The sequence below is a fragment of the Trichoderma atroviride genome, chromosome 4 (assembly GCF_020647795.1).
Source record: "Trichoderma atroviride chromosome 4, complete sequence".
In the NCBI taxonomy this organism is placed as follows: domain Eukaryota; kingdom Fungi; phylum Ascomycota; class Sordariomycetes; order Hypocreales; family Hypocreaceae; genus Trichoderma; species Trichoderma atroviride.
In genome coordinates this window covers 3,087,594-3,109,950 of record NC_089403.1, presented here as the reverse complement: position 1 = coordinate 3,109,950, position 22,357 = coordinate 3,087,594, and the positions used below count along the sequence as shown (strand labels likewise).

The window sequence follows — 22,357 nt, the reverse complement described above, 5'->3', positions numbered from 1 at the left end:
GGGCGATTTAGCGGCTTTCCAGCGCCTGGAATAGAGATGCTGGCCAATCACAGCGTAATCGTCCACTGTAGCGTCCCTTTGCTCCAGGCAGTAAGACAGCAATGCATGGAAGACCAATCTGCTATTCTTGTTCTATCTGAATCTATGGGTGAGAATCCTAAGCTTTTAATGTTGATGAAATTTTACGTAGCATACCTACAAGAATTGATCTTTGTGCTCACTTTGCATACAGTCATGAAGTCTGGTTTAATTTAAACAGATTTTATTGTGTTTTTTTCCGTCTCATTTACTTTTTTATTTCCTTGCATGAGCCTTCACAGCTCCATGCTTTGTACATGTTCTTTGGCACTTGATTCCATCTCGGCGCAATTTCAGTTTCGTTTGCCAATACATGCCATCCAAAAAGTTACAGTCATCAATATCTCATCCAACAACGTCATAAAATACATGAAGCCATAAGTGAAAAATTTAAGCCTTCTCGGCACGTCGGAACTCAACAAGAGGTCCGCACTTGCCGCTGGTGAAGATGTCTCTCAACTGGAACTCGTTGGCGCGGTGTCGTCCAAACTCGAGGTCAGGGTGGCCCTCAGAGATGTCCTGAACACCAACTGCTCGTCGCATATCATACAGGTAGATGGCTCGGCCAAGAGACAGGGTCATTTCAACATAAGCCATGGCCTTGCCAATGCATCCACGGGGTCCAAGACTCCAGGCGACGAAAGCGCTGTGTGCCCTCTCAACCTCCTCCTTGGTGGTTGGCTTTCCGGTGATGGGGTTCACGTCGCCGGCAACCCAACGCTCAGGGACATAGGTGAATGACTGGGGGTAGTAGGTCTCGTTGTGGTGGATGTTGTAGTGGGCAGTTCCGACGACGGTGCCTTCGGGAAGCACCTCGCCATCAATGGTGGCGCCGCCAGCCATGACCTCGCGAGGAGGAATACCGCCAACAGAGGGGGACATGCGCATGGCCTCGTCGATACAAGCCTTGAGGTAGCTGCAGGATGAAAGGGCAGGGCCCTGGACAATCTCCTCGACGTCGTTGAACTTGCCTCGGATTTCCTCAACAACCTTCTTCATGGCCGCGGGGTTGCGGGTAAGGTAGAACAGGGTAGCGGCCATGGCAGTGGAGGTTGTGTCAGATCCGGCGATGATGCTATTTTTCACGTCAGCATTAGGGTTCATATAGTGTATGTATAGGAGAAAAGCTTACAGCAAGTTGGATTCAGCCCAGAGTTCAGGAGTAGTAAAGCCCTCGCCAGTTTCGGGATCACGAGCCTTGAGAAGGTACCAAAAGAAATCGCGACGGTCCGCATCCTCTCCAAGCTTGGTTCTCTCCGTCAGTTGGGCCTTGCTGTAGGTCATGAAGCGCGCACGTCCAGCGGCCAGAGCAGGGAACATGTACTTGTCGAGTCCGAGGTTGTTGACGATGGGCATAGTACCGCACTGTTCCCCATGATTAATACACATCTTTTCATAATTCACGCCGTGGAGCATTAATGACTTACAACAAGGTGTCTGGTGGTGGCGGCCTCGACCAAGTCCAGGGCAAAGCGGTTGTCCGCGCTTTCCAGCATGCGGAATGATTTACCATAGCACAGATCACCAAGCACATCGATGGCCAGGTAGTTGCACCAGTCGTCCATCTTTCGCGGCTGAGTCCAGCCCTTGGAGTCGGCTCCGCCATCCTCGATGCCAAGCTGCTCACAGAACAGGCGCACATTGTTGAGAATGAATCGCTGCATGTCCTTCATAGCGCTCTCGGAGAAGGCGTGGGAGAGCACGCGGCGCTTGCGGGCGTGAACGGCCTTGTCGCGAGTGTTGTGAGTGTTGTGCACCGGGTGGGCAAAGGAGTCGTAGAACTCGGACTTGCGGACGTTGGCCTTGAAGCCGTAGATGTCCTGCAGCGACTGGTGGGTGCTGAATGAGAGCGAGTTGGGGCCAAAGCGGACGGTTTTGCCTTTGCGCAACAGCCCATGTTAGACGCGACTCTTGCCATTTCATTTCAGTGCTCATTTTGTAACATGTATCTTACCGTATTTCTGATGCAGGCGCCAGAACTGAAGGTGGCGATCGCCCCTCCAGGCGTAGTAGAGCTGGTAGGCATCTGTGACCTTTGCGATGAGAGGACCCGGATATTTTGCAAGAGGGTGGAAGAAAATGCGGTAGGTGATGATGGCAAAGACCTTGATTTTCCATGTTAGCACCGCCGGATTTTGGGGGCCTCCCAGAGCTCCTCATTTCGCAATTTCTACACCGCGTAGAGCTCTGCATCACATCCTCCCCATTCTGCAGCGTCAAAAGAACTTACATAGAAGACTCCGCCGCCAAGCAGAATCCCTAGCCATGCAAGAACATGTTGTAGGCTAAATGATTGCAACATCTTTGCAGAGTTCAAACCATCCACTGGTCGTATGTGAAACTCTACCAAGAAAGAAGAAAAAAAGACAATTGTAAGAAAGACTGAGAAGGGAAGAAGAAAGAAAAGAAGAGGGAAAGGAAACACACTTTATTCACAGCCTCCCCCGTATAACAAACCCCATATTACACACAAAAAAAAAGGCTTCATGAATCCCGACTAGCCCGCCGCCATTGAGAAGTCAAGCATTATCAAAACAGCTTACCCCAGTCCTCCAGCATTATCCAAAGCCCGTTGAATGCTTGCATCATCGGCTTTCCACGGCACACACGGCGCAGAGGCTTATCGATTGTCTCGTCCAACATGCCCCGGATGCAGGCTTTTGCGGCCAAAGCTGATGACATATGATGGCTCGAATCAGCCCTACTGCCGCTTAGCTTCGGCGGGGAAACGCTTCAATTAAGCGTCTGACGCGAACCCCGGGCGTCCGGTGTGCGGGGGAGCAGACGCTGTGTGCAGACATACCGTACGCAAACGAGCACAGCAGGAAGAAGAAAGTAAGCGCCAAGACGAGATAAGGGAGTTTTTGGTATGCAGCGAGTAGGGAGGCCGGCATTACGAGTCAATTGTGGAGGGGCAGCTTGGAGCTTTGGAGCGCCATCTCAGATCTGGGATATTGCTTGTTCTGGATTGGATTGATTTTGTACTGTAGCGAGTAAGACAGACGTCCATCCCGAAAACCGAGTTCCGCTTACTTGGATTCAAAGCTCGTTCTTCTCCAACCAACTGCTAACCACGTCGCCACTTTGAGGTCATGAGTTTCAAGTGTTTTTTTTTTTTTTATCCTTTTGGCTTGATCATCACATCTCTGCTGGAATGGGGCCTAGTCAGACATTAAACCTTCACTGTACATGTCAGAAACCAACATGAGCACAACACACCGTCACACTCCGCCCATCGCCCAATAAGCCGTAAGAAAATACGATCCCAATTAGAAATCCATCATCTCCTCTATAAATTCCCCGTCTTATCAACTTGCATAATCAGAAACAATCACAAGGTTACCAGCATCCAGACCAAAAAAAAAAAAATTGAAAAAAAATGAAGCGACTGAAGCCGCGCCTTGGAATCAATTCCGCCCCCTTTCCGCTCCTCGATATCGACTTTCTGCGATTCCCGTACTGCGTAGCTGCATAAAGCGGAGCCGAGTCGTGCCGCCGGTATCCAAAGATTGCGAGGGCCTTCTTCGATCCTCTCTCCACTCTCCACTTTATCGGTCCGGACTCGAGTGGAGCTTTTGCGGTGGTCGTGGAGCGAGAACTTGCCGCGGGACATTTGCTTACTCTTTTCGTATCACTGATTTTTGCTAAGTATGAGCATGTCGTAATAGGCTCTCCGTACACCGCAAGGATATGCCGGAGAGATAGATATGGTGGGGGGGAGGCGAAACTTCCCCCCAGGAACCTGATCCAATGTCTACCTATGCACCCAATGATTGGCTGCGTCCATCTACTCACCTAATCGAGTAAGTAGCATTGCAGGATTGTTTGTTTATACTGCAGGCGAGTTGACCAGTAATAAATAGCATATTATTACGAAACAAGGAATATAGGAGCTACAAACCGCGTGATCTCAATTATATGCCTTGTACGTATGCCTGTCCTCGCTGCATGTATAGTACGAAGTGGTATTCATGTTCAAGAATTCACACAAATTATTTCTACAACTACACAGGTTATATGACAAAAAGTATATGCCCCTGATGGTCATTAATCAGTTACAGCCCATTTTCCGTATCAAAATCCAGTTTCCCTTTCCCCCTCCGCTCTTTCCAGCGAAAAAAGGGAGAACAACAGTAAAGAAAAGCCCAAGACAGCCGCCGTACAACCGCCAAATAACTCCGTCCAGACAAGTATACAATTCCCCGCCGGTACCGAAATCAGTTGAAGTAGCGTGGTTCGTCAAAGACGTGGTATCGATGATCTCTTACTCCATCTCCTCTAAACATGGCGGGATAGCGCCATCCTTCAGGAACATCCCCTTCCTCTACGCGATGGTCTCGATCCTCAGCAGACTGGGCTGCTAGCTCTTGGATCTCAGCGTCCGAGTGTGGAATAACAAACTTTGCGGTCTGAAGCTCCGTGTCGGTAATCGTGCTTCGGCTAACACGCGCGTAGCCAACTCGCTTGATATTCTTGAACAGGATATATTCGCACCATCGGTCCCAGTCGGTCGGATCAACATCGTGCATGCCCGAGGTGTCGCTTACATAGGTATTGTAGTTGCCCTCGAGTGGCTCTGTCACGAGGTAACTAAGTAAGAATGCTGGTCGGTCCGTGGAGCCCATGAGGTTCGCAAGATATTCGGATTGAAGACGTCTGTCTTCGGGGTCTTCCTCCTGGCCAGAGTGGAAAACAAAGACATCAACAAGTTGGCCATAGACATCCAACGTAGCGTGGATTGCCGGTGCCAGCTCACCCACTGGACTAGGCAGGAGATGATGCTTGGATTCCACAATGGGGAACTTGGATAGAAGGGCAGCGCCCCAAGTGTGCTTGTTGGGGCCGGGGCCGTAGTCAACATACATGCCCAAGTCTTCGGCGAGGAACTGGGTCGTGTCTCGGTTGCCCATAATGATACGCTGAAGATCTGACTCCAGGAGACCAATGACATCTACCTCCATCTCCTTGATCAAATCCCGCATGCGGTATTCAGAAGACCACATATCATTGTCTAGAGAAAAGTGTATTGTCCAAATACCCGCAGTGAGGATCCGATCTTCAGCATGGTACGGCTTATAATCATTGGTGGGGAATCGTCTGAACGCCGCACACATGAATAGGACGTTGACGATGATGGTTGAGAGACCAAAATACTTCTTGTGCTGCGAGGGGGATGACCGGCGAGCAGGCTGGTAGCGCGGCTGTGATGTGTTGAAATCATACACGCCGGCACCAATCAAGAACATCATGGTAAGCATCACCCAGTCTGTACGCTCTCGAACGAGCGGACCTCCTGGCACAAATGCGTAAGCAACAACCCATACGTGGAACAATACCACAAAGTTATATACCAAAAAGCCCAGCCCAAATGTGACCGCTGGGTTCTTCTTAGCGGCATTGGAAATCAGTGGGACGGAGACTGCCATGAGATATACTGTCAGACCGAGGCCACCATAGTAACCAAACCAGTGACTGAAAAAGGTCAGGATCATGGCACTGATGAACCCAACCGCATATTGGGGCCAGCTTCCGGCTAGGCCGGGTCTGTTGATGCCCAGGAAGATGCCTGCAGACATAGCAGCAACAGTAAACCAGCCGTGCGTGGAGAAATACGGGCCGCGGATTGGGAAACCCTCCCATACCCAGAGAATCATTGTACTCGTATCAGACAGCAGCGAATGCAAGCCAAAGAATAGGCCGCCAACACCGAGAGCAGCAAGAAGATTGGAGCCTTGGTGCTTTGGCTCTTCCGCGAGAGAGCCGGTAAGCGGGCCCTTCCTTGTGAACCGGAGGGCAGCGAGAATTCCTAGTACGAGTCCAGTACCGTTCCATCCGCCATTCTCGGCATGCATGACGGGCCAGATAGGGTTATTCGTAGTCCACGCAAATTTCATGGTAGAAGACAGGATCAAACCAATCATCCATCCAAGCAGCTTGCTCTCGAACCGAACATTGTGAACTGAGTCTGCGTGCAGAGAGCTAGCCCATCCAAGACATGAGAGCCCAACACCAAGTCCAACGGCGCACAGTCGAAGCACTGGGTCAAGAACAAGGTACGCGGCAACTCCAGATAGCGACAAAAGATGAATCAGTCTCAGGTTGTTGACAACAAAAGATCGAACGAGCCCAAGTCCCAATAATGCTGGTGCGATAGTCACCATAACAAAGGCTTCGAAGCCAGAAATGCCCATATGCCAAAGCGGGAAGTCTAATGCGTGTCAGGACAGGGGGGGTCAAGGTATAAAAAGGAAGAGAGATTTGGAATCTTACACCACACGACGAGGCCAAGACTAGTAAGCATTGACCAAAAGACAAACTGCCAAGAGGTTAGCTCCACATGGTCGTATATAAGAGTGTATATCAAAAGTAACTAACTCCATGGTAAACGCTGGCAGCAGTATCGAGGGCATCCGCAGTAGTGAATCGGATAGAGAAAAAGCCCCCAGTAATCTGCTCCTTTCTAGATAGAGTCGCTTGTAAGCAAATGCAGAATTTGTCTCTCGACACACGGAAGAACTTACTCTTTCTCCAGAACTGCAGATGGGACAGAGGAGTAGTTTTCACTGCCAAAAAGGGACGTATTAGACGTTTTTCTTGTAGAATAGATATATTGAACACAATTTCGCATAAGAAGAACAGCATTCTATTTGGGGAGCCATTGCACGTACCCCTTGCTCGTCCCTTTGGCATCCCTCACCAAAATCTCAAAGGTATTAAAATCGAGGGCTGTAACCGCATCGAAAGCCACGTCGAAGAGAATTAATGCCCATTCGAAGAAGGCGTACGTGGTATAAGCTAGCTCATGGTTAGTTTCCGGTTCAGCATCCATTCATTCACGGCTGAAGGGGGGGCCAAATATACCTCCAGCTACGCGGTGCACTTTGTGTTGGATGAAGAAGTAGATCAAAGGCACCAGAGTTCCAAAGAAGAGACCCGCTAGGCGCTTGCGCCATTGAATCGCAGAGGGATTCGGCGGGCTCAGAGCAATGCAGCCAGTCGTCCACGGTAGAGTGCAGACAATGTAGGATATCATGAGGATATCGTGCCAATCGTGGTCGTCCGTAGATGTAATGTACGTCCAGCCGCCACAAGTCAAGGTTCGCAGCAAGCCCATGGATGCGACAAAACCGGGGAGCTTCGAATTGGGCCTACGAGTTAAAATGTACCACAGGCCAACGAGCGCAAAACGAGGCCCTGTGCGGATTAAACGAATTCAAAAAGTCAGCCTCGTCTCGAGTCATGGCGCTGCAAGGTCGCTTCTACCTGATGTGATGGCAATGAAAATCATAAAGAACGAGCGCTCCGGATATCGATCGCCGATCGTCGCAGAGACAGATGGGAACCACTCGTCGGGGTATCCATAGAATTCATTTTGTACGATCTTGTGGTAATGCAACGAAACGCCGACTATCAATGCGCTGAAGAATGCAGCTGCGCGAGTTTTTCGGATGCAAAATCAGCTTCTGACTGCGCAAATCTAGGACTTTCCAGCCCGTCCACAGCTTCAATTCCGCGGCGATCGGACTTACTGTAAGCCACGGCTGTATGCGCCCAGCTAACCCACTGTCCGTTAAAGCTGAGGACAATGCCGCCGTCCTTGTCCTTGTATCTCGACGCCATCGCGACAAAGGGAATGAATGAGAGGTCGCGATCAAGAGAGCGGCCGGAGCATCCGGAAATAAAGACTGGTGGGAGTTGGATGAGGGGAATTAAAAATCATAAGAGATTGGATTTATAGTCGCCCGTGCCGAGGGCCTGTCGCGATCGTGTCAACAGGCGACTTACCCCCCTGTGCCCTGCTCTCTGTGGGGATGACAAGGATTGGATAGTGAGAACACGTCTCGGCGCGAGCTTTTTGTGGTTGAGCCCCAAATTTCCTCTCACCTAAACGTTTAATAATGTACAGCCCACTAGTTTGCTTTCGGCAAGGAGCATCCGCAATCGCTATAGACTGCCTTACACGTGAAGTCAGCACAGCCAGCAACGCCGATTTAGCATCATCCGATCAAATCTTTTTCCTTGGTCTTTGGGAATCATTCAGGAGCTTATCCGGAGATGATCAGGACTTAGCCTGAAGCTTTTAATTTATGCTTGGCGTTATACGATGTTTACGAGCACACATAGCCGCAGCGTTGTTTTGGGCTGGCCTCGGACGATTGCAGTCGAGCGAGGTCCGTGAACCAAAAACAGACTAGTCCCCGTACAAGTCGATGGATCTTAGGCCTAGCCACTGATGACGGAAAAGAGCAGGGACCCTCTAAATAACGCTAAATTTTTTGCTTCAAAGAGGTTCCACTAAAACTTTTGGCAGCCTCGTGAAAAACTTCGGCGAACATCCGTTGCAGACGTTGTTTGGACACACGCAACAACAGCTTCAGTTTCTCAACCGGGGAGGCTGTACTCAACATGGCCGGAGTCGCGGATAAGGCGAGGTTCTTCCTCGAACGCTCAGTGCCCCAGCTGCGAGAATGGGAGGAAAAGTCGATATTTTCCAAGGTGAGAGCGCGGCAGCAGCAAGTCTCCATTGGCAAGTTTAGCTAACATCCAATGATCAAGGACGAAATCCGGTCAATTGTCCAAAAGCGAAACGATTTCGAACACAGGGTGCTGTCCCCTGGGAGCACTCCCTTGGAATGGTCGTCCTACGCACAATGGGAGCAATCAGTCGAGTCTCTCCGCTCCAAGCGCTGCCAGCGTCTGAAACTGCGCAATCTCAATTCTGCGCACGCCGGCCAAGCTCGAGTGTTGTCAATCTACGACAGGGGCGTTGGGAGGCATCCCGCAAGTAGCGCGCTGTGGCGTGAATATCTTACGTATATGGCCAAGGTCAATGCCGCAAAACGCTGGCGCAAGACCATGACCAGGGCTCTTCGAATGCTGCCCAAGGATTCCGAGATGTGGGTGATGGCGGCAGACCGTTTCGCAAGTAACGGGGATATGGCATCCGCAAGAAATTGCTTCATGAGAGGATGCAGGTTCTGCTCTTCGGATTGCACCCTGTGGCTCGAGTATGCAAGATGCGAGATGAAGTGGCTGGACAAGATTGAGAGAAAGAAGGCAAAGGGAGAATCAGTACCGGCTCCACGCCCTAAAAATGACGACGATGAGCTCCTCTTGCTCGGCAGTGATGAAGAGAACGAGGATGATGACTTGGCTCTTCCGGAGCCGTCAAAGGCACAGGCAAAGGTGATTGACGAAAAGGCCACACAAGAGCTACAGTCAAACCCCGCCATGAACGGCGCCATCCCCATGGCCATTTTCGATATATCACGGAGGCAGCCCTTTTTCAAGCCCGAAGTCGGAGAGCAGTTCTACATGATGTTTGTTTCGTTTAAGAAGCTCTCGGTTCAGCCGCGGATATCCCAGCACGTCCTGGACGCCCTTGATGAGCACTATCCTAACGATCCTTCTACCTGCAACCTCCATATCAGACAGCCCCTTTTGGGGGTCTCGGCATTCGCAGCAGAGTTCCCTCGAAACTTGGGTACAGTTTTGCAGCGGCTGGGATCGTACCTGGAAACCACTACGAACAGAGCGGCGTTGGAGAAGAAGTCGATTGCTTGGATTGATGAATATCTGCAGCTGGAGGGTCTGGACCAAGCTCTGAGGACGGTGTTGGAGCGTACTAAAGAGAAGCTGAATGCGGGCGCAGCGAATTAGACCTGTATATATTAATGCTACCCTACACGCCTACACCAAGCACTTGCGTTGTTTGCCCTTTGGCCAATATGGGTCATATAAAAGACTTTATAGCATCTGCTTTTTCTAATCCAATTTTTTTCAATAGCCTGCGCGGTATATGTGCGCTTGATTAATGCTGTGCTGTGGTGTATGGTTTGAACATTCCATTGTATGTGTGTTAGAACATCCAGCAATGCAAGAAGCTGTTCCAGAGAATCTGTCAGGCTATTCCAAACAAAGGCCAAGCGCATCATTAAGCCATTACCCCTGTCTAAGCACTTTTAGTGGTAGAAAGATACAGCCACTTGTACGATTACAAGGAGCATCAAGAATACATAGGAAATGGCCGCGTTCATATTGCTTATGCTCATTTGAAGGATCCTTCTCCTAGCTTAGGTGAGATATCGTATTCCTCATTCATTTGGGGTTTCCGTAACACTCGCGACGCACCCAATGCAGTCGGTGCCAGGTAAGCTGTCAGGTATAGCGTCTCTATGGTGTGCGGCTAATACTTGACGAGCATTAGTTCCCGTACACACCACACTCCGGCTCCCGTCAGAGCTTGGAGGAAAGATAGGCATCAACAGGCAGCTGGGCTGGATATTATGGCCGGGAGAATGGCTGCTTGCAAAGGCCGTTTTATCGGTGCCCGGGCAGCGAATAGAGAGGACGAATGAGCATGCGGATACTGTGACTGATACGCAGCGTACACACGCGAGTGATGCGGCGATTTCATTGGGCCTGCGAGCAAAATGACCTAATTCTCAATCAACGGGCCACGCTGCCCTGCATACAGATTTTGCGGAAACCCGCAATTTATACGCAGCACTTCTGTACAAACCTTCCTAACGCGGCCACCGGTTGCACTCTGGCTTACACCTGTTTGCCCAAGGAGCGACTGCAATGTGTCGAAGGGGATAAAGGAGGAAGAGGAGGAGGAGAAGAAGGAGGAGAAGGAGGAGGAGGAGGAGGAGGATTCTCAGGGTTGTCAAACAGCAGCAAGCAATGCTTTTGGAGAAGGCGCAAAGATGTGTTTAAAGAAGCTGCAGATATTGGGTCATGCTGGTGGCATGCGGGGCCCTGTACGATTGGATACTCAACCCTGGCCGTCACTTTTGACGATGAGCGAATTGTTGGGCTCGCAGACGTTCGTCTAGCACAGGATTTGTCGGCTCGTCGATGATAGACAGCTTGTGATCCTTTTGGATTGGATGATAATTCATGTCTCCGCAGACGGTGAAGGGACCTGTTGCTGCTCGTCTAGTTCCGAGGCCCACGATTCCACTTCACATGGTGCCGTGTTGCGGGTCTTGCTCTTTCTTGCCTTCACTTCTCTCTCAGATCCTCGAAAGGAAGAAAGGTGTGGACATGTTGGAGTGCGGCACAAAGCGAAGCGTGACAGTGGTAATCTCGGCTGATGGCAGCAGTAGCTGTAGCAAACAGTTTCGGAACGTCAAAGCCCTCTTGCTAGCGCCGAGGCCTTGTCTCTAGCCTCCAGCTATACTTTCCGCTTCCCCGGTAGAAACTCGCTGAGAGAAGCTTACATTTGAATAGAGGAGAAAACAAGGCAGCCAAAAGACGTATGTTCGCGGTCGGACTCTTCATTGAATCAGGCTCACGTCGCAATCAACTTGCTGTTCCATAGTTCTGTGAGATGCCGCCAATGCAATGCAGCAGCGTCTCGTCGAGTCCAAGCTCTGTGCCGTTTCCGGCAGCGCCAACCGCGGCCCCCAAAAGGGCTGAATCTCTCTGTCAAATAGAAACGAATGCCCGGGGGGGAAATGGCTTAGCGACGGCGTAATTGGACACATGTAGCTAACTCAACTCACCTAGTTTCCTGTTCCTTTTTTCTTTTTCCTTTTCAATTTCTTATTAATGTGGGTGGCAAGAGAAGGGAATGGCGGGAGAGCCTGGCTCGGCGGCCAGCCTAGGCCACGCATGATGGCACACAGCTTGCCCAATTAGCCCAAAAGGCCGCAACGATAAAGGAGGGGGAATCAGGGTCGGATGAGCGACTTGGATTCTAAAAGCCTGTGCTGCAGGTGAAATAGATGAAGAGCTGCTAGCAATTCACCACTGAGGCGGTGATGAGCGCGAGACCGTCTTTCTCTTCTGTGACACGGGTGGTGATGGACTAGGCGGGAGCCATCGAGCTGTGATCAGCAGAGGGTGCTTCCACAGACGCACACTAATTAAAGGCAGCGGGCTCGCGAGAACAGCCGGAGCACGTTTTGCGCCTGGCATCGTGGTCAAGTAAAGCTCCACTTGTCGATTTTCTTTTTGCTTCTGCATCTTGTGCTTTTGCGCTTTCATCGTCCTTTTTTCATACTCTCCTTCATTGATTTCGTGATTCTTTCTTCGTTGGTGTATTTCTTACCGGCGAGGAACATACATGGTGAGGGTGCGCGGAGCGAGGCAGGCGGTTGGTGCCAACTTGGTGGTAGTCGGTTGGGCGATAATACGCTCGGTACGTGATACGTGCTGCGCTGTGGGGGTGAATGACCTCCGATGCAATTCACGGGTTCTAGGGCACTAGAATGAGCGAATATGGCGAGGTAACTGACAACCCCCCCTTTGGAGTGCAGAGAGCTCTCGCAGACGAACCGTGGAAAAAACAACGAAAAAATCTCTACCTCTCTCTTCTGTTCCTCTTCCAAGCCTACCCCTGGTGCAACGGCTGATGACGGCCGGAAGCGAGGGTGCTGATGCTATCAGTGGCGGCGTCATTAATCGTGTGCCAGCTTTATGCGTGTGCTGCCCAGCGCTGCGCCGTAGGCACCGTTAGTAGGCGTAGTAGGTCGCAAGAGGTACCTGTAGGCCTGGAGCTAATGGCCATGGCAATGCCAGGTCCCAGGCGGTAGGTACCAGACGGTAGGCAGGCTATTAGGCCTCTGCCTCTCTCACCCATAACTACCCCCCCTTCCCCCGTTCCTCGCCGGTTTTCTTCCCATTTTCAATCTTTCTTTCGTCCCTGTCCCCTCTTTCCGGCCCTTTTTTGCTCGTCCTCGATGCCATTCTCTTCGTGCGTTGCCGTGCGTGGCTCTTCTCTGCCTCACAGGCTCACTTACATGGCTTGGACCTGATTACCTCACCCAGCCTGTGTGGAGGACCCCCACGACTTGGTGTCAATCGGAAAAGAGAATAGCGACCAGCGAAAACATTTGCAGTGCAGAAACAGCGACTCGCAATTCAGTAACAGAGGGAATGGGCTAAACGGCCTCGCCAACGCACGGATTTGCCCTCGGGAGAAACACAATGAGCAGCAGAAAATCGTCGCCGATGCGGGAGCCGGTCATGTCGGAGGGGCCCTTGAGAGACTCGACTATGGCCCAGCGGCGCTGTTCTGGCCGCCATCAGAGCGTGCGCTGTGACAGGGGTGGCTGACCCTGTGGAGACTGGACAGCGGCATCAAACGGTGTCACAAGGCGACACGACGACCCCAGGATTCATTCCATCCCCGTCGCGGCTTTGGAGCAGACCGGCGCCAAGTCCACTGGCTCGTGCGCAAAGACGCTGGATTTGCTCAGCTTTGATCCCGCCGAGAGACCTTGGCGGCTGCAAAGAGCAAATCGAGTGAACCACGGCCTGAGGTGGGAAGCGAGCGTCCCAGCCAAACAGAATGCTTTGGACCGCCAAAGCCTGGTTCGTGGCTTGAGGTGGGGCTCCGGTCAGCGTGCAGTCGATTCCTGATCTGAGCAGGGCCAGAAGCTTGCGGGAAGTAACACCGAAAGCAAGCTGAGTCAAGATGCAGCACGATCCATTGGCTCAGCGCCCTGATGGATGAAGAGCTTGGCCGAGATTGAGTGTTTTGGAATGCCAGGCACGGGCTCTGCGCTGCGCTCAACACATCCTATTCAAATTGTTTCCCAACGCCACGCCTCCTTTCTTACTCGCCGTGTGGCGTGTATATGGGACAAGGGCTACGTTAGCACAAACAGATACAGAGCCCATTCTGGGCTGCAGCCTTGGTACACCCTATCAAATTACCGGCATGGAGAAATCGACTTTTGCAGCCATATCCGACGCTTGTTTGTTGCGGGCCGGGTATACGTGAGGAACATTTCCTTCATGTGCCTATTTTGCTGGAGCCAAAGTTGGTATCCGAAAAATGCATCTGGAGGTAAATGTTGCTCGATTGACCTGACTGGCTGGTTTCAGCTCTCTTACATGGAGGATCTCATCGCCTCCCAACTTGAAGCTCGAACAACCAGAATGCACAGATGCCCGGTTTACTAAGTGTATAGCTGCACCATAGGACAGGAAGAAAAAAAAAGCAAATCAGTCCGAAGAAGAGAGCAACCGTTGAAGCGAAAGGATGGTTATGGCCGCGACTGGCGCATGCATCTAACAGGACGGCATTGCTTCACTTGACGCCATGGCGATGGCATCTGCTCAGGAATTACATCCTGCATCAGCGAGAGGAGGGAAAGAGCACTGCCATGCTGTCTCATTGATATCATGAGCCGTCTAGTGGTGTATGCGATGTTCCCTCTTGGCTGGATCAGGCTTGGTTTCCTCTCAAAAATCCTCTCCCAGTCGGAGTTGGCCTTTTTTTTTTTTTTTTTTTTTTGCGCCGGTTGTTTGAACACGAGCGACGTGTGCGGCAACAATAAGGCGCTGATAACGACTTTGGCTCATGCTGTTAGAGATTGTGCTACAGATCCTGCACTATCACTAACCCAGCGACCGGATGGCATTATTGCGACACTAACGCGACGCGCTCATTGGCCAGGAATCCACTCGGTGCGCTAGCGCCAGTCAGCGCTAGCTCGCAAACAGCTAGCCGCCTCAAAGGGAGCATTTCACTTCGGCCTGAAACCAATCTGCCAATCCAGCGAGGACTCGCAGTCATCCACCTCAACGCGCCTTAGGTAAGACCTGGCTCTCCATTCACTTCACGTCGCCTGCACCTCCTTGCTTTTTGCTGGCCCCCAGGCGACATACCGAATCTGTCTCTATCGCATCGCGACGGCTAGCGAAATCCTCTGCCCTGAACCGCCGAGCCTTGGGTGCTGCGTGGGTGCCGCTGAGGTGTCTTTTTGTTACTGCATCAGCGCCGATCCGCCCTCTGGAACGAAAATTTCTCTCTTCCAGCACGCGCTCTCACTGCCCCTGCGCTACAAGTCGCCAATAATTTCATAGGAGGACAGGTGTACCGGTACCTTTGCGCGCACACTCTGCGGTGCCCTGGCGCAAGTATCCGTACAACGGCGTCTCTCTTTTTCGCCCTAAATCTCCTGCACCAAGTAGCACCCTTTGCACCGCCCTCGGACCCGTCGCGGGTATCAAAAGGTACGTCCGTTCGCTAGCACTTGCCGCCGCCCGCCGAGGTACCTTGATTAGAGGGTTCTCGCCGCCCCCCCCCTCTCCCTGGGCGCCCGGGTCTCTGCTGGCTTCAGCGCCTCAGCACGCAGGTGGCCCAACAGCCTGCCCGGCCTGGCTGACCTCGCAGCGCCTTGCCTGCTATTGCTAGTGCTACCTGCGCAGCGTCCGCCCAGGAAGCCCCCCCCAGCCAGCGCCCTTTGTTCGCTGGTCCGTCCTCCGTCTGCCATTTCCCACCCGACACCACACGCACACACACATCCACATACATTCTCTCCGCCAACCCGCGACGCGACTCAACGTTGTCGTCCATCAAACCACCCACTGTGCCGTGTCACGGCCCCGTCTCCGTCTATCCTTGCGCTTATCAATGGGCTCTTGGCCGCCGTGCCTGCTGAGTTTGCTGACGTCGCCGCGCACAGCTTGTCGGGCTCATCGCCATGAGCACCTGGATGAACGACGCAGTCCCGAACCACAATGGCAACGGCTTCCCGCACATGAATGACCCCAGCGCCGCCAGTGCCATGATGGACCCGTCCGCCTTCATGGCCAACCCGGGCCAGTTCAACCCTGGCGCCCAGTTTTCCAATCAACAGCAGATGGCTGCCATGCAGAACGGCCCGATGCGCCACGCCTCGCCCGCGGGCTACCAGGCATCCCAGGCCTATCAGACCAATTCTGTCATTCCATCAAAACGCCCGCGGCCCCGTGAGGATTCCATCTCCGGCTCTCCCCGACAGAATCCGGGCATGCTCCCGACGTCGCGCTCCGAAACGCCGCAGCAGCAGAACTTCCCCGGCTTCCAGCCCGGCGCCATGCCTCCGCAGAACGCCAGCCAGTTCTCGCATCTCCAGACCAACGGCTCGGCCAACGCAAGCCCGTCACCCATCATGGGGAACCAAATGCGCCCGGGCAGTGTTCCTCAGAGGGTGGCGACGGCCTCGCCTCATCCATTTTCCCCAGGCGCCCAGCAGTTTGGTTCTCAGACATCGCCTATTGCCTCGGAGCACGGCACTCCTCAGCCGAACCCTTACATGCAAAATATCGCCCAAGGTTATAACCCGGCCTTCACGCAGTCACCATCGAATTCGCGTCCATCACCGAATCCGAGCGCCATGGCGGGGAATCCCATGATGGCCCAGCAAATGAATCAGATGGGGCAGCCCATGGGCCAGATGCCAGGTAACGTGTATGCTCAGTTACAGCAGCAACAGCAGATTCAACAACAACAACAACAACAACAACAGCAACAGCAGCAGCAACAGCAGCAGCAGCAACATCAGCAACAACAACACCAGCAGCAACAGCAGCAGCCCTCAGCCCAATCGCAGCAACAGCGGCTCCAGGCCATGCCGGATGGCAAAATGGCTGCGTACCAGATGCGACTCCAGCAGCAGCTTCAAGGCAGTATGCAAATGCAAGCTCAGATGCAGGCCCAGGGCATGGGGCGTGGGATGATAGGGAAGCAGCCGATGCCCGGTGTGCCGAATGGCCAAGTTCCCCAAGGGCAAATGCGACCCCAGCACCGACCTGCGGGCAGTGTCAATGCGGAACAATTCATGAAGAACCTAACAACCCTTATGCATGCAAAGGGCCTCCCATTAGATCCGAATCCTATGATTGGAGATAGGCCCATTAGCCTGGTGATTCTCTTCCAGGCCGTACAGGCAAAAGGCGGCTCGAAGGCGCTGACCGCTGGGAATGGCTGGGCTGCCCTAGCCCAGATCTTGGGACTTCAGGCGCAAAACCCTAACGTTGTTTTGGCGCTGAGGCAGATTTATGAACGAAATTTACTCAAGTTTGAGGAGGCCTGGGTGGCTCAGCAGAAACAGAGATTGATGCAGCAACAAGTAAACCTCGCGAATCAGGCCACACCGCAGAAACAGATACCACAGGGGCAGCCGATGAATCAAGCACAAATGTTGCAAGCGCACCACCACCAACAGCAGCAGCAGCAGCAGCAACAGCAGCTTCTTCAGCAGCAACAACAACAACAACAGCAGCAACAACAGCAGCAGCAGCATCAACAACCACAGCCACCACCCCAATCTCATGCGCAACAGCACACTCCTGTGAAGCCTGGCCAGCCTGCTGTCAACGGCTTTTCTACTCCGCAAACTCCGCAGCAACTTCAGCAGCCAAATGCTATGCCCGGCCACAACAGAAACAGTTTATCCCGAAGTATCGATGCAGCTGGGCCGAATGATTTTTCAATACCGTCGCCGGCTCATTCAAGAACTGGGAGCATGCCCTTGGGCCCAGGCGATGCCAGGTCGATGGGTATGATGGGTGCTGAGCAGCAGATGCCCCGACTGCCTCCAAAATCCGAAGACTATAACCCTTGTGCACGGGAGCTTTCCACATATGGCGGTGTCGACCTCCATGCGGCGAATCTATTAGGTGGGGAGTTGGAGCGGTGGAAACCCACTGTCCCGCCGGTCAATGACCTCGGCAGCATCGACATATCTGCATTAACACGCAGCTTGCAAAGTGGAATACACGGGGAAGTTCGCCTTGCCTTGGATACGCTTGCGACGGTGTCCCACTCAGTGAACCAGGCGCATTTCTTGCAGCTACGATATTGCGACGACTTGGTCGATGCGCTCATCGACTGTGCGGAAGAGCAGCTTGAGCTATTGACTGAGCACACAGCGGAGGTGTCCGATGAGATTCAGCTTACTTCGTACGAGGAAGTTGTCAGGGCATGCCGCATAGAGCGATTCGCAATTCGCGATGTGCCTGCTTTCGGGACCGAAGACTATGAGCTTGACAGAGCTGTTGATCGACTAGTGTGCATCTCGACTATCCTACGCAATGTCTCCTTCCCAGGCGAACAGAATGATAACCACAATATGCTTGCTGATGAATCTGTCATGAAGTTCCTTTGTACCGCTATCAGGTATCTCGGCACAAGGACCATGCTTCTTCGCACTCACAGCAACACCCTCGACTTCATGAAGGATGTGGTTATCCTCCTTTCTAATATTTCTAGCTCGATCGAAATACCTGGTCGGGAGCAAGCGTTTTGTCTTTTGCAATTCTTGCTGTCATTCGCTCCGATTCCCAGCCCAGTAGTGACCGGTGAAACTCTCTTCTTTAGCAACTACGACCCGAGCGTTCATACATATCTCCCTCACGCTGTTGATGCATTGGCAAAATTGCTTGCACGTGACGAGCCCAACAGAAGCCACTATAAAAACCTCTTTGCTATTGATGCTACGAACAACCCCCCATACGAACTCCTGACTCGTACCTTTGCGTTGGCAATTTCACCGATACCGGACAAGGTCAAAGAACGTGATCGGCCGACAAGCTTCCCCTCGCTTGTGGAAGTCCGGAAGCCATATCTTATGCAAGGGCTACTATCAGCGGAGATCATTGCATCTCTGGCACCTGGGGCAGAGTCGCACGTTGTGAGGAGCTGGCTGGCCGCGGGCAATGGACTTGCAAACAACCTCTTCCGTCTCGGCCAAGAGCTGAGTCGTATGTACGAACAACCACAGGCTTTCGGTCGAGGAGCGGGACGGGCTCAACCCAGGAAAGATCCTGAGCTCGCCTACATCTCTGCTCTCTCAGTTACTTTGTTGAGGCGATTGGTAGAAAAGTCAAGAGATCCAAACAACCCTGCTATTTCGGCTGCGGGGGCCTTTTTACCGACTACGCAAACACTGTTGGAAGCCTTATCCATGCAGAGTCCTGAGTGGTCAAAAGAAGGTCTATTACAACATTTGTCGACCATTACAAGCCTAGCAGGTTAATAATCTGTTTTTGGATGTTTTTATGTCTATCACACAAAAGGTCTTTTTCAAAATGAGCATTTGTCGTGGGGTGGGCGTCCCTTGGTCCAGAGTGAGAAGAAAAAAGGAGGGAGAGGAGGGAGAGACAATGATCAACGTGTAAATGATACGTATGGGGTTGATAATGTTTGTTTTAGCCGTCCGTCATAATTGCGATGGTGCATGGGTGTTCAATATCAGCGGGCTTGGAAAGGTGGAATTCTCGCGCACTTACCGCGGCGTCTGTGTACATAGGAGGTAGGGATGTTACATATTACACTGATACCTCTTTTGGTGGTCTGGATTATTCATTTACTGAATTGTTGTACATATATATGTTGAATCATAAAAATGCGGCAGTTACACAAGTGAGCTTTGCCAATGCTCACTCCAACCTCTACTCGATGCCATTCCCCCTTTCCTCCACACGGGTTTAGAAACCCCGGTCCAGTAGCCATCCTCTGGCCCTGTCAAAATGATCTCCCTGAAAAAGAGAGGCACGAGCTGTTAGCGATTGTCTCTGTTCTGGCCTTCTTACTAGCGAGTACGGGCTTTAAAAGTTTCTTACCTTTAATTCTATATGTTGCGTTGTTGGGTTGATCCGTACTTCCTCTCTAGCGATGCCGAGGCTACCAACAAGATCTTCTAATAGCCGTCTTCGGTCCCCGTCGATCTTTTTAATCAAGACCACCTGACGAGTGCCACCAGACATCCATCTTCGGTATACGGGCAGCTGGACGGAAGGTGTGCGGCGCACTATATATCCCAGACTAACAAGTTCTTCAGGAGTCTTGGTCGGGGGAGGTACAGGCGCGCGACTCAGTTGCCGCAGGTGTGGTGCAATTTTGAGCTTCTGGTTGGGATTTTGTCGAGCAGAAACAGGTGAGGGCTTGGTTGAGATTGATGCTGCTTGGTTGGTAGATGACAAGGGATGCCTTGATGCGAAGGAACTGAATTGAGTCTGTCCTGCAGGTCGGCAGAGGCCCAAACTCCTTAGAGGAAGCGCTCTAGGGATCATGCAGCTCATGGTTGGGGGAAGCGATGCGAAAAGCTGTAAAGCTATTTGCGATGATTGGAGTTTGCGATGGGCGAAAATCGATCGTCTGGTGGGGATTGACCCTGTGATGGATGCGGATTTGAGCGAATGGAATTGGAGAATACGGAGAATAAGAAGAAAGATACCAGCCAAAGCCAGCTAAGAATCAAAGCCGTCGTCTCAATGGCGCATGAAGCTCTTAATATAGATCCACTGCTATCTCGCGACTTTGCCTACAAGTTGCTTTTTCAACCAAAAATCTCGAGATCACATGATGAGAAGCCAAAATGTAGCTCTTCGCGGAAGTAGCGGTAGAATCTCGGCTAAAAAAGTTCAACCCCCCACAACCACTTCGTGTATTCGCGAAATTAACCAAAAATCTGCCCCTCCAATTACGGCGACCTTTTCCCAGATTTAGCGACGAGTTCCTCCTCTTTCAACGAGCAAAAGGAATAATCCAGACGCCTAATTTCGCCGGGGACCGATTCATTTTCTCACTGCGAACTTCACCTCTACCCACCATGGAGGATATTCTGAAGGCCCTGCCAGCCGATGGCGCGTCAGTCATGGCCAACGTTGCGCCGCATCTGAGCCGTCACCTGCTCTTCCCGCTCATCCAGTTCGAGGGCGACCAGGCCGAGGAGAAGGGCGATGCCGAGCTGGCCAAGAAGATCCTGTCGGGCAAGATCAAGCTGCTGGAGGACACCAACATGACCGACTACGTGGCCACGCTGTACTGCGATCTCCACGGCGTTTCTGAGCCGCCCGCCGAGTACACCAAGAAGCGACAGGATGTGCTGACGCAGCTGGACAAGTACGAGAAGGAGACGGAGCAGATTGCGAACCTGTTGACGCAGGACGAGGTCGTCAATGGCCTGCGAAGCGACAAGGTGGCCAACTTGGAGTTTCTCAAGAACCAGCACGGAGTAGGTGCAATCCAAGGCAGAAACAGACTAGGCTGAGCTGCATAAAATTCTCCTTCTTTCGCAGCCATTGGAAATGCTAAAGATGCACAGGTTACCCTCGAAATGGTGAATGCTCTGTACGATTTCGGACAGTTCCAGTTCCGATGCGGCCAATATGGCCCTGCCGCCGATATGCTCTACCAGTTCCGAGTTCTCTCCACCGATAACGACAAGGTTGCCGCTGCAACCTGGGGAAAGCTTGCTTCCGAAATCTTGTCCACAAACTGGGAGTCTGCCGTTGACGAGCTTAAGAATGTTCGTGAGGGCATCGACACCAGACTCTTCAACAACCCCAGAGCTCAGCTGGACCACCGGACCATGCTTATCCACTGGTCCCTCTTCCCCCTGTTCAACTTCGAAGGTGCCCGCGAGCCCATCTTGGACATGTTCTTCTCTGCCTCCTACATCAACACCATTCAGACCTCTTGCCCCTGGATTCTGCGGTACCTGATTGCTGCCGTCATCACCGGCCGCACACGTGCTCGCAACAGCTCTGTCCAGCAGAAGCAGCTCAAGGACATCGTTCGCTATGTCCGACAGGAGGCCTACGAGTACGCCGACCCCATCACCCAGTTCGTCAACGCCCTTTACATTGCCCACGACTTCGATGCTGCTCGTGAGGCCCTCCGCCTGTCGGAGGAAGTGTGCCGAAGCGATTTCTTCCTGGCTGCATCCACAGATGCGTTTGTCAACGCCGCCCGACACCTCATCTGCGAGAGCTACTGCAAGATCTTCAGCCGAATGAACATTAGGGATCTGAGCGCCAAGCTTGGCCTGAACCCTGATGACGGCGAGAAGTGGATCGTCAACCTGATTCGCGAGACCCGCCTGGATGCCAAGATTGACAGCCAAGACGGCACCGTCATCATGAACCACCCGCCCAACAACGTTTACCAGCAGGTCATTGAGAAGACTAAGGGTGGATTCTTCAGAACGCAGGTTCTGAACGCTGCTGTTTCCAAACAATAACGGGAAACATCTACTGGCAGAGTATATTCGTAAGATATCAGAATAGCAAAACGAACACTTCATCCAACGGTCGATCTTTGTCGAAGAAGGGGGTGGGAAGTGGATTTCAGAGATGATGCTGGGCCTCATTTTATAAACAGTCCCGATTTGGAAAAAAGCGAGAAGGAAAGGACATTTGAGCACAACGCGGATATATATGGGCTACTGCAGACCAAAAAAAAAACCCCGGCGATTTTAGATGCAAACATGGCTCTGGTTTGAACAAGGAGAGGGGGGCTGGCAGGCAATCTAAAGACAAAAAGAGCCAAAAGAAGCGGTAGACTGGCCCTGTTTTATTTTTATGTTCATATCTCTCTTTTCTCTCTGGTGATGCGGTTTGCATTGCATGGCGTTTATTCGGATAAAACAGGGACAGGGAGGATGTCATCTTGAGAGGGAGAGGAGGGAGAGAGGGCAAGAGATGTAATGAAATTTTTTAAAGTTTATTGTGCAAATGATGAAAAGAGATTTGAATCCACTGTTGCACTTGG

General features: G+C 52.1%; 7 protein-coding genes across 7 annotated transcripts; 4 read left to right on the top strand and 3 right to left on the bottom strand.

The window, feature by feature from the left end:
• Nucleotides 1-201: 201 nt before the first annotated feature.
• On the bottom strand, nucleotides 202-3,436 carry TrAtP1_008371 (uncharacterized protein). Its single transcript, XM_014086704.2, has 6 exons — nucleotides 3,112-3,436; nucleotides 2,309-3,062; nucleotides 2,033-2,183; nucleotides 1,506-1,957; nucleotides 1,211-1,443; nucleotides 202-1,153 (listed from the first exon to the last, which is right to left on the bottom strand). The coding sequence occupies exons 2-6, from the start codon at nucleotides 2,378-2,380 to the stop codon at nucleotides 469-471; spliced, it is 1,593 nt and encodes a 530-aa protein (XP_013942179.1). The 5' UTR covers nucleotides 2,381-3,062; nucleotides 3,112-3,436; the 3' UTR covers nucleotides 202-468.
• Nucleotides 3,437-4,054: 618 nt separating this feature from the next.
• Nucleotides 4,055-7,888, bottom strand: TrAtP1_008370 (uncharacterized protein). The gene is made up of 8 exons (XM_014086703.2): nucleotides 7,608-7,888; nucleotides 7,342-7,509; nucleotides 6,940-7,272; nucleotides 6,747-6,873; nucleotides 6,600-6,641; nucleotides 6,454-6,538; nucleotides 6,349-6,394; nucleotides 4,055-6,286 (listed from the first exon to the last, which is right to left on the bottom strand). Exons 1-8 carry the CDS (start codon nucleotides 7,696-7,698, stop codon nucleotides 4,296-4,298), a joined length of 2,883 nt encoding a protein of 960 aa, XP_013942178.1. The 5' UTR covers nucleotides 7,699-7,888; the 3' UTR covers nucleotides 4,055-4,295.
• A 201-nt stretch (nucleotides 7,889-8,089) lies between these two features.
• Nucleotides 8,090-9,862, top strand: TrAtP1_008369 (uncharacterized protein). Its single transcript, XM_014086368.2, has 2 exons — nucleotides 8,090-8,574; nucleotides 8,635-9,862. The coding sequence occupies exons 1-2, from the start codon at nucleotides 8,485-8,487 to the stop codon at nucleotides 9,736-9,738; spliced, it is 1,194 nt and encodes a 397-aa protein (XP_013941843.1). The 5' UTR covers nucleotides 8,090-8,484; the 3' UTR covers nucleotides 9,739-9,862.
• Nucleotides 9,863-13,014: 3,152 nt separating this feature from the next.
• TrAtP1_008368 (uncharacterized protein) lies at nucleotides 13,015-13,536 on the top strand (the record flags this gene model as incomplete). The annotated part of the gene is made up of 3 exons (XM_014086702.1): nucleotides 13,015-13,099; nucleotides 13,163-13,401; nucleotides 13,459-13,536. 3 exons carry the CDS (start codon nucleotides 13,015-13,017, stop codon nucleotides 13,534-13,536), a joined length of 402 nt encoding a protein of 133 aa, XP_013942177.1.
• A 1,985-nt stretch (nucleotides 13,537-15,521) lies between these two features.
• TrAtP1_008367 (uncharacterized protein) lies at nucleotides 15,522-18,839 on the top strand (the record flags this gene model as incomplete). The annotated part of the gene is made up of 1 exon (XM_066113882.1): nucleotides 15,522-18,839. One exon carries the CDS (start codon nucleotides 15,522-15,524, stop codon nucleotides 18,837-18,839), a length of 3,318 nt encoding a protein of 1,105 aa, XP_065969971.1.
• A 330-nt stretch (nucleotides 18,840-19,169) lies between these two features.
• On the bottom strand, nucleotides 19,170-20,127 carry TrAtP1_008366 (mitochondrial 54S ribosomal protein mL49). The gene is made up of 2 exons (XM_014086333.3): nucleotides 19,426-20,127; nucleotides 19,170-19,341 (listed from the first exon to the last, which is right to left on the bottom strand). The coding sequence occupies exons 1-2, from the start codon at nucleotides 19,882-19,884 to the stop codon at nucleotides 19,291-19,293; spliced, it is 510 nt and encodes a 169-aa protein (XP_013941808.2). The 5' UTR covers nucleotides 19,885-20,127; the 3' UTR covers nucleotides 19,170-19,290.
• A 157-nt stretch (nucleotides 20,128-20,284) lies between these two features.
• Nucleotides 20,285-22,350, top strand: TrAtP1_008365 (uncharacterized protein). Its single transcript, XM_014086700.2, has 2 exons — nucleotides 20,285-20,819; nucleotides 20,910-22,350. The coding sequence occupies exons 1-2, from the start codon at nucleotides 20,415-20,417 to the stop codon at nucleotides 21,825-21,827; spliced, it is 1,323 nt and encodes a 440-aa protein (XP_013942175.1). The 5' UTR covers nucleotides 20,285-20,414; the 3' UTR covers nucleotides 21,828-22,350.
• The last annotated feature ends 7 nt before the right edge of the window (nucleotides 22,351-22,357 follow it).

Bases quoted from the DNA above. Each gene is read 5' to 3' on its own strand.
- TrAtP1_008371 (XM_014086704.2), bottom strand. From the start codon at position 2,380: ATGTTGCAATCATTTAGCCTACAACATGTTCTTGCATGGCTAGGGATT. The intron at 1,958-2,032 runs GTAAGATACATG...TGTTGCGCAAAG, and splicing joins GCGCCTGCATCAGAAATACG to GCAAAACCGTCCGCTTTGGC. The intron at 1,154-1,210 runs GTAAGCTTTTCT...CGTGAAAAATAG, and splicing joins TGGGCTGAATCCAACTTGCT to CATCATCGCCGGATCTGACA.
- TrAtP1_008370 (XM_014086703.2), bottom strand. From the start codon at position 7,698: ATGGCGTCGAGATACAAGGACAAGGACGGCGGCATTGTCCTCAGCTTT. The intron at 7,510-7,607 runs GTAAGTCCGATC...AAACTCGCGCAG, and splicing joins GCATACAGCCGTGGCTTACA to CTGCATTCTTCAGCGCATTG. The intron at 7,273-7,341 runs GTAGAAGCGACC...TAATCCGCACAG, and splicing joins TTTCATTGCCATCACATCAG to GGCCTCGTTTTGCGCTCGTT.
- TrAtP1_008369 (XM_014086368.2), top strand. From the start codon at position 8,485: ATGGCCGGAGTCGCGGATAAGGCGAGGTTCTTCCTCGAACGCTCAGTG. The intron at 8,575-8,634 runs GTGAGAGCGCGG...CCAATGATCAAG, and splicing joins AAAAGTCGATATTTTCCAAG to GACGAAATCCGGTCAATTGT.
- TrAtP1_008366 (XM_014086333.3), bottom strand. From the start codon at position 19,884: ATGAGCTGCATGATCCCTAGAGCGCTTCCTCTAAGGAGTTTGGGCCTC. The intron at 19,342-19,425 runs GTAAGAAACTTT...TCTCTTTTTCAG, and splicing joins CGCAACATATAGAATTAAAG to GGAGATCATTTTGACAGGGC.
- TrAtP1_008365 (XM_014086700.2), top strand. From the start codon at position 20,415: ATGGAGGATATTCTGAAGGCCCTGCCAGCCGATGGCGCGTCAGTCATG. The intron at 20,820-20,909 runs GTAGGTGCAATC...AAAGATGCACAG, and splicing joins TTCTCAAGAACCAGCACGGA to GTTACCCTCGAAATGGTGAA.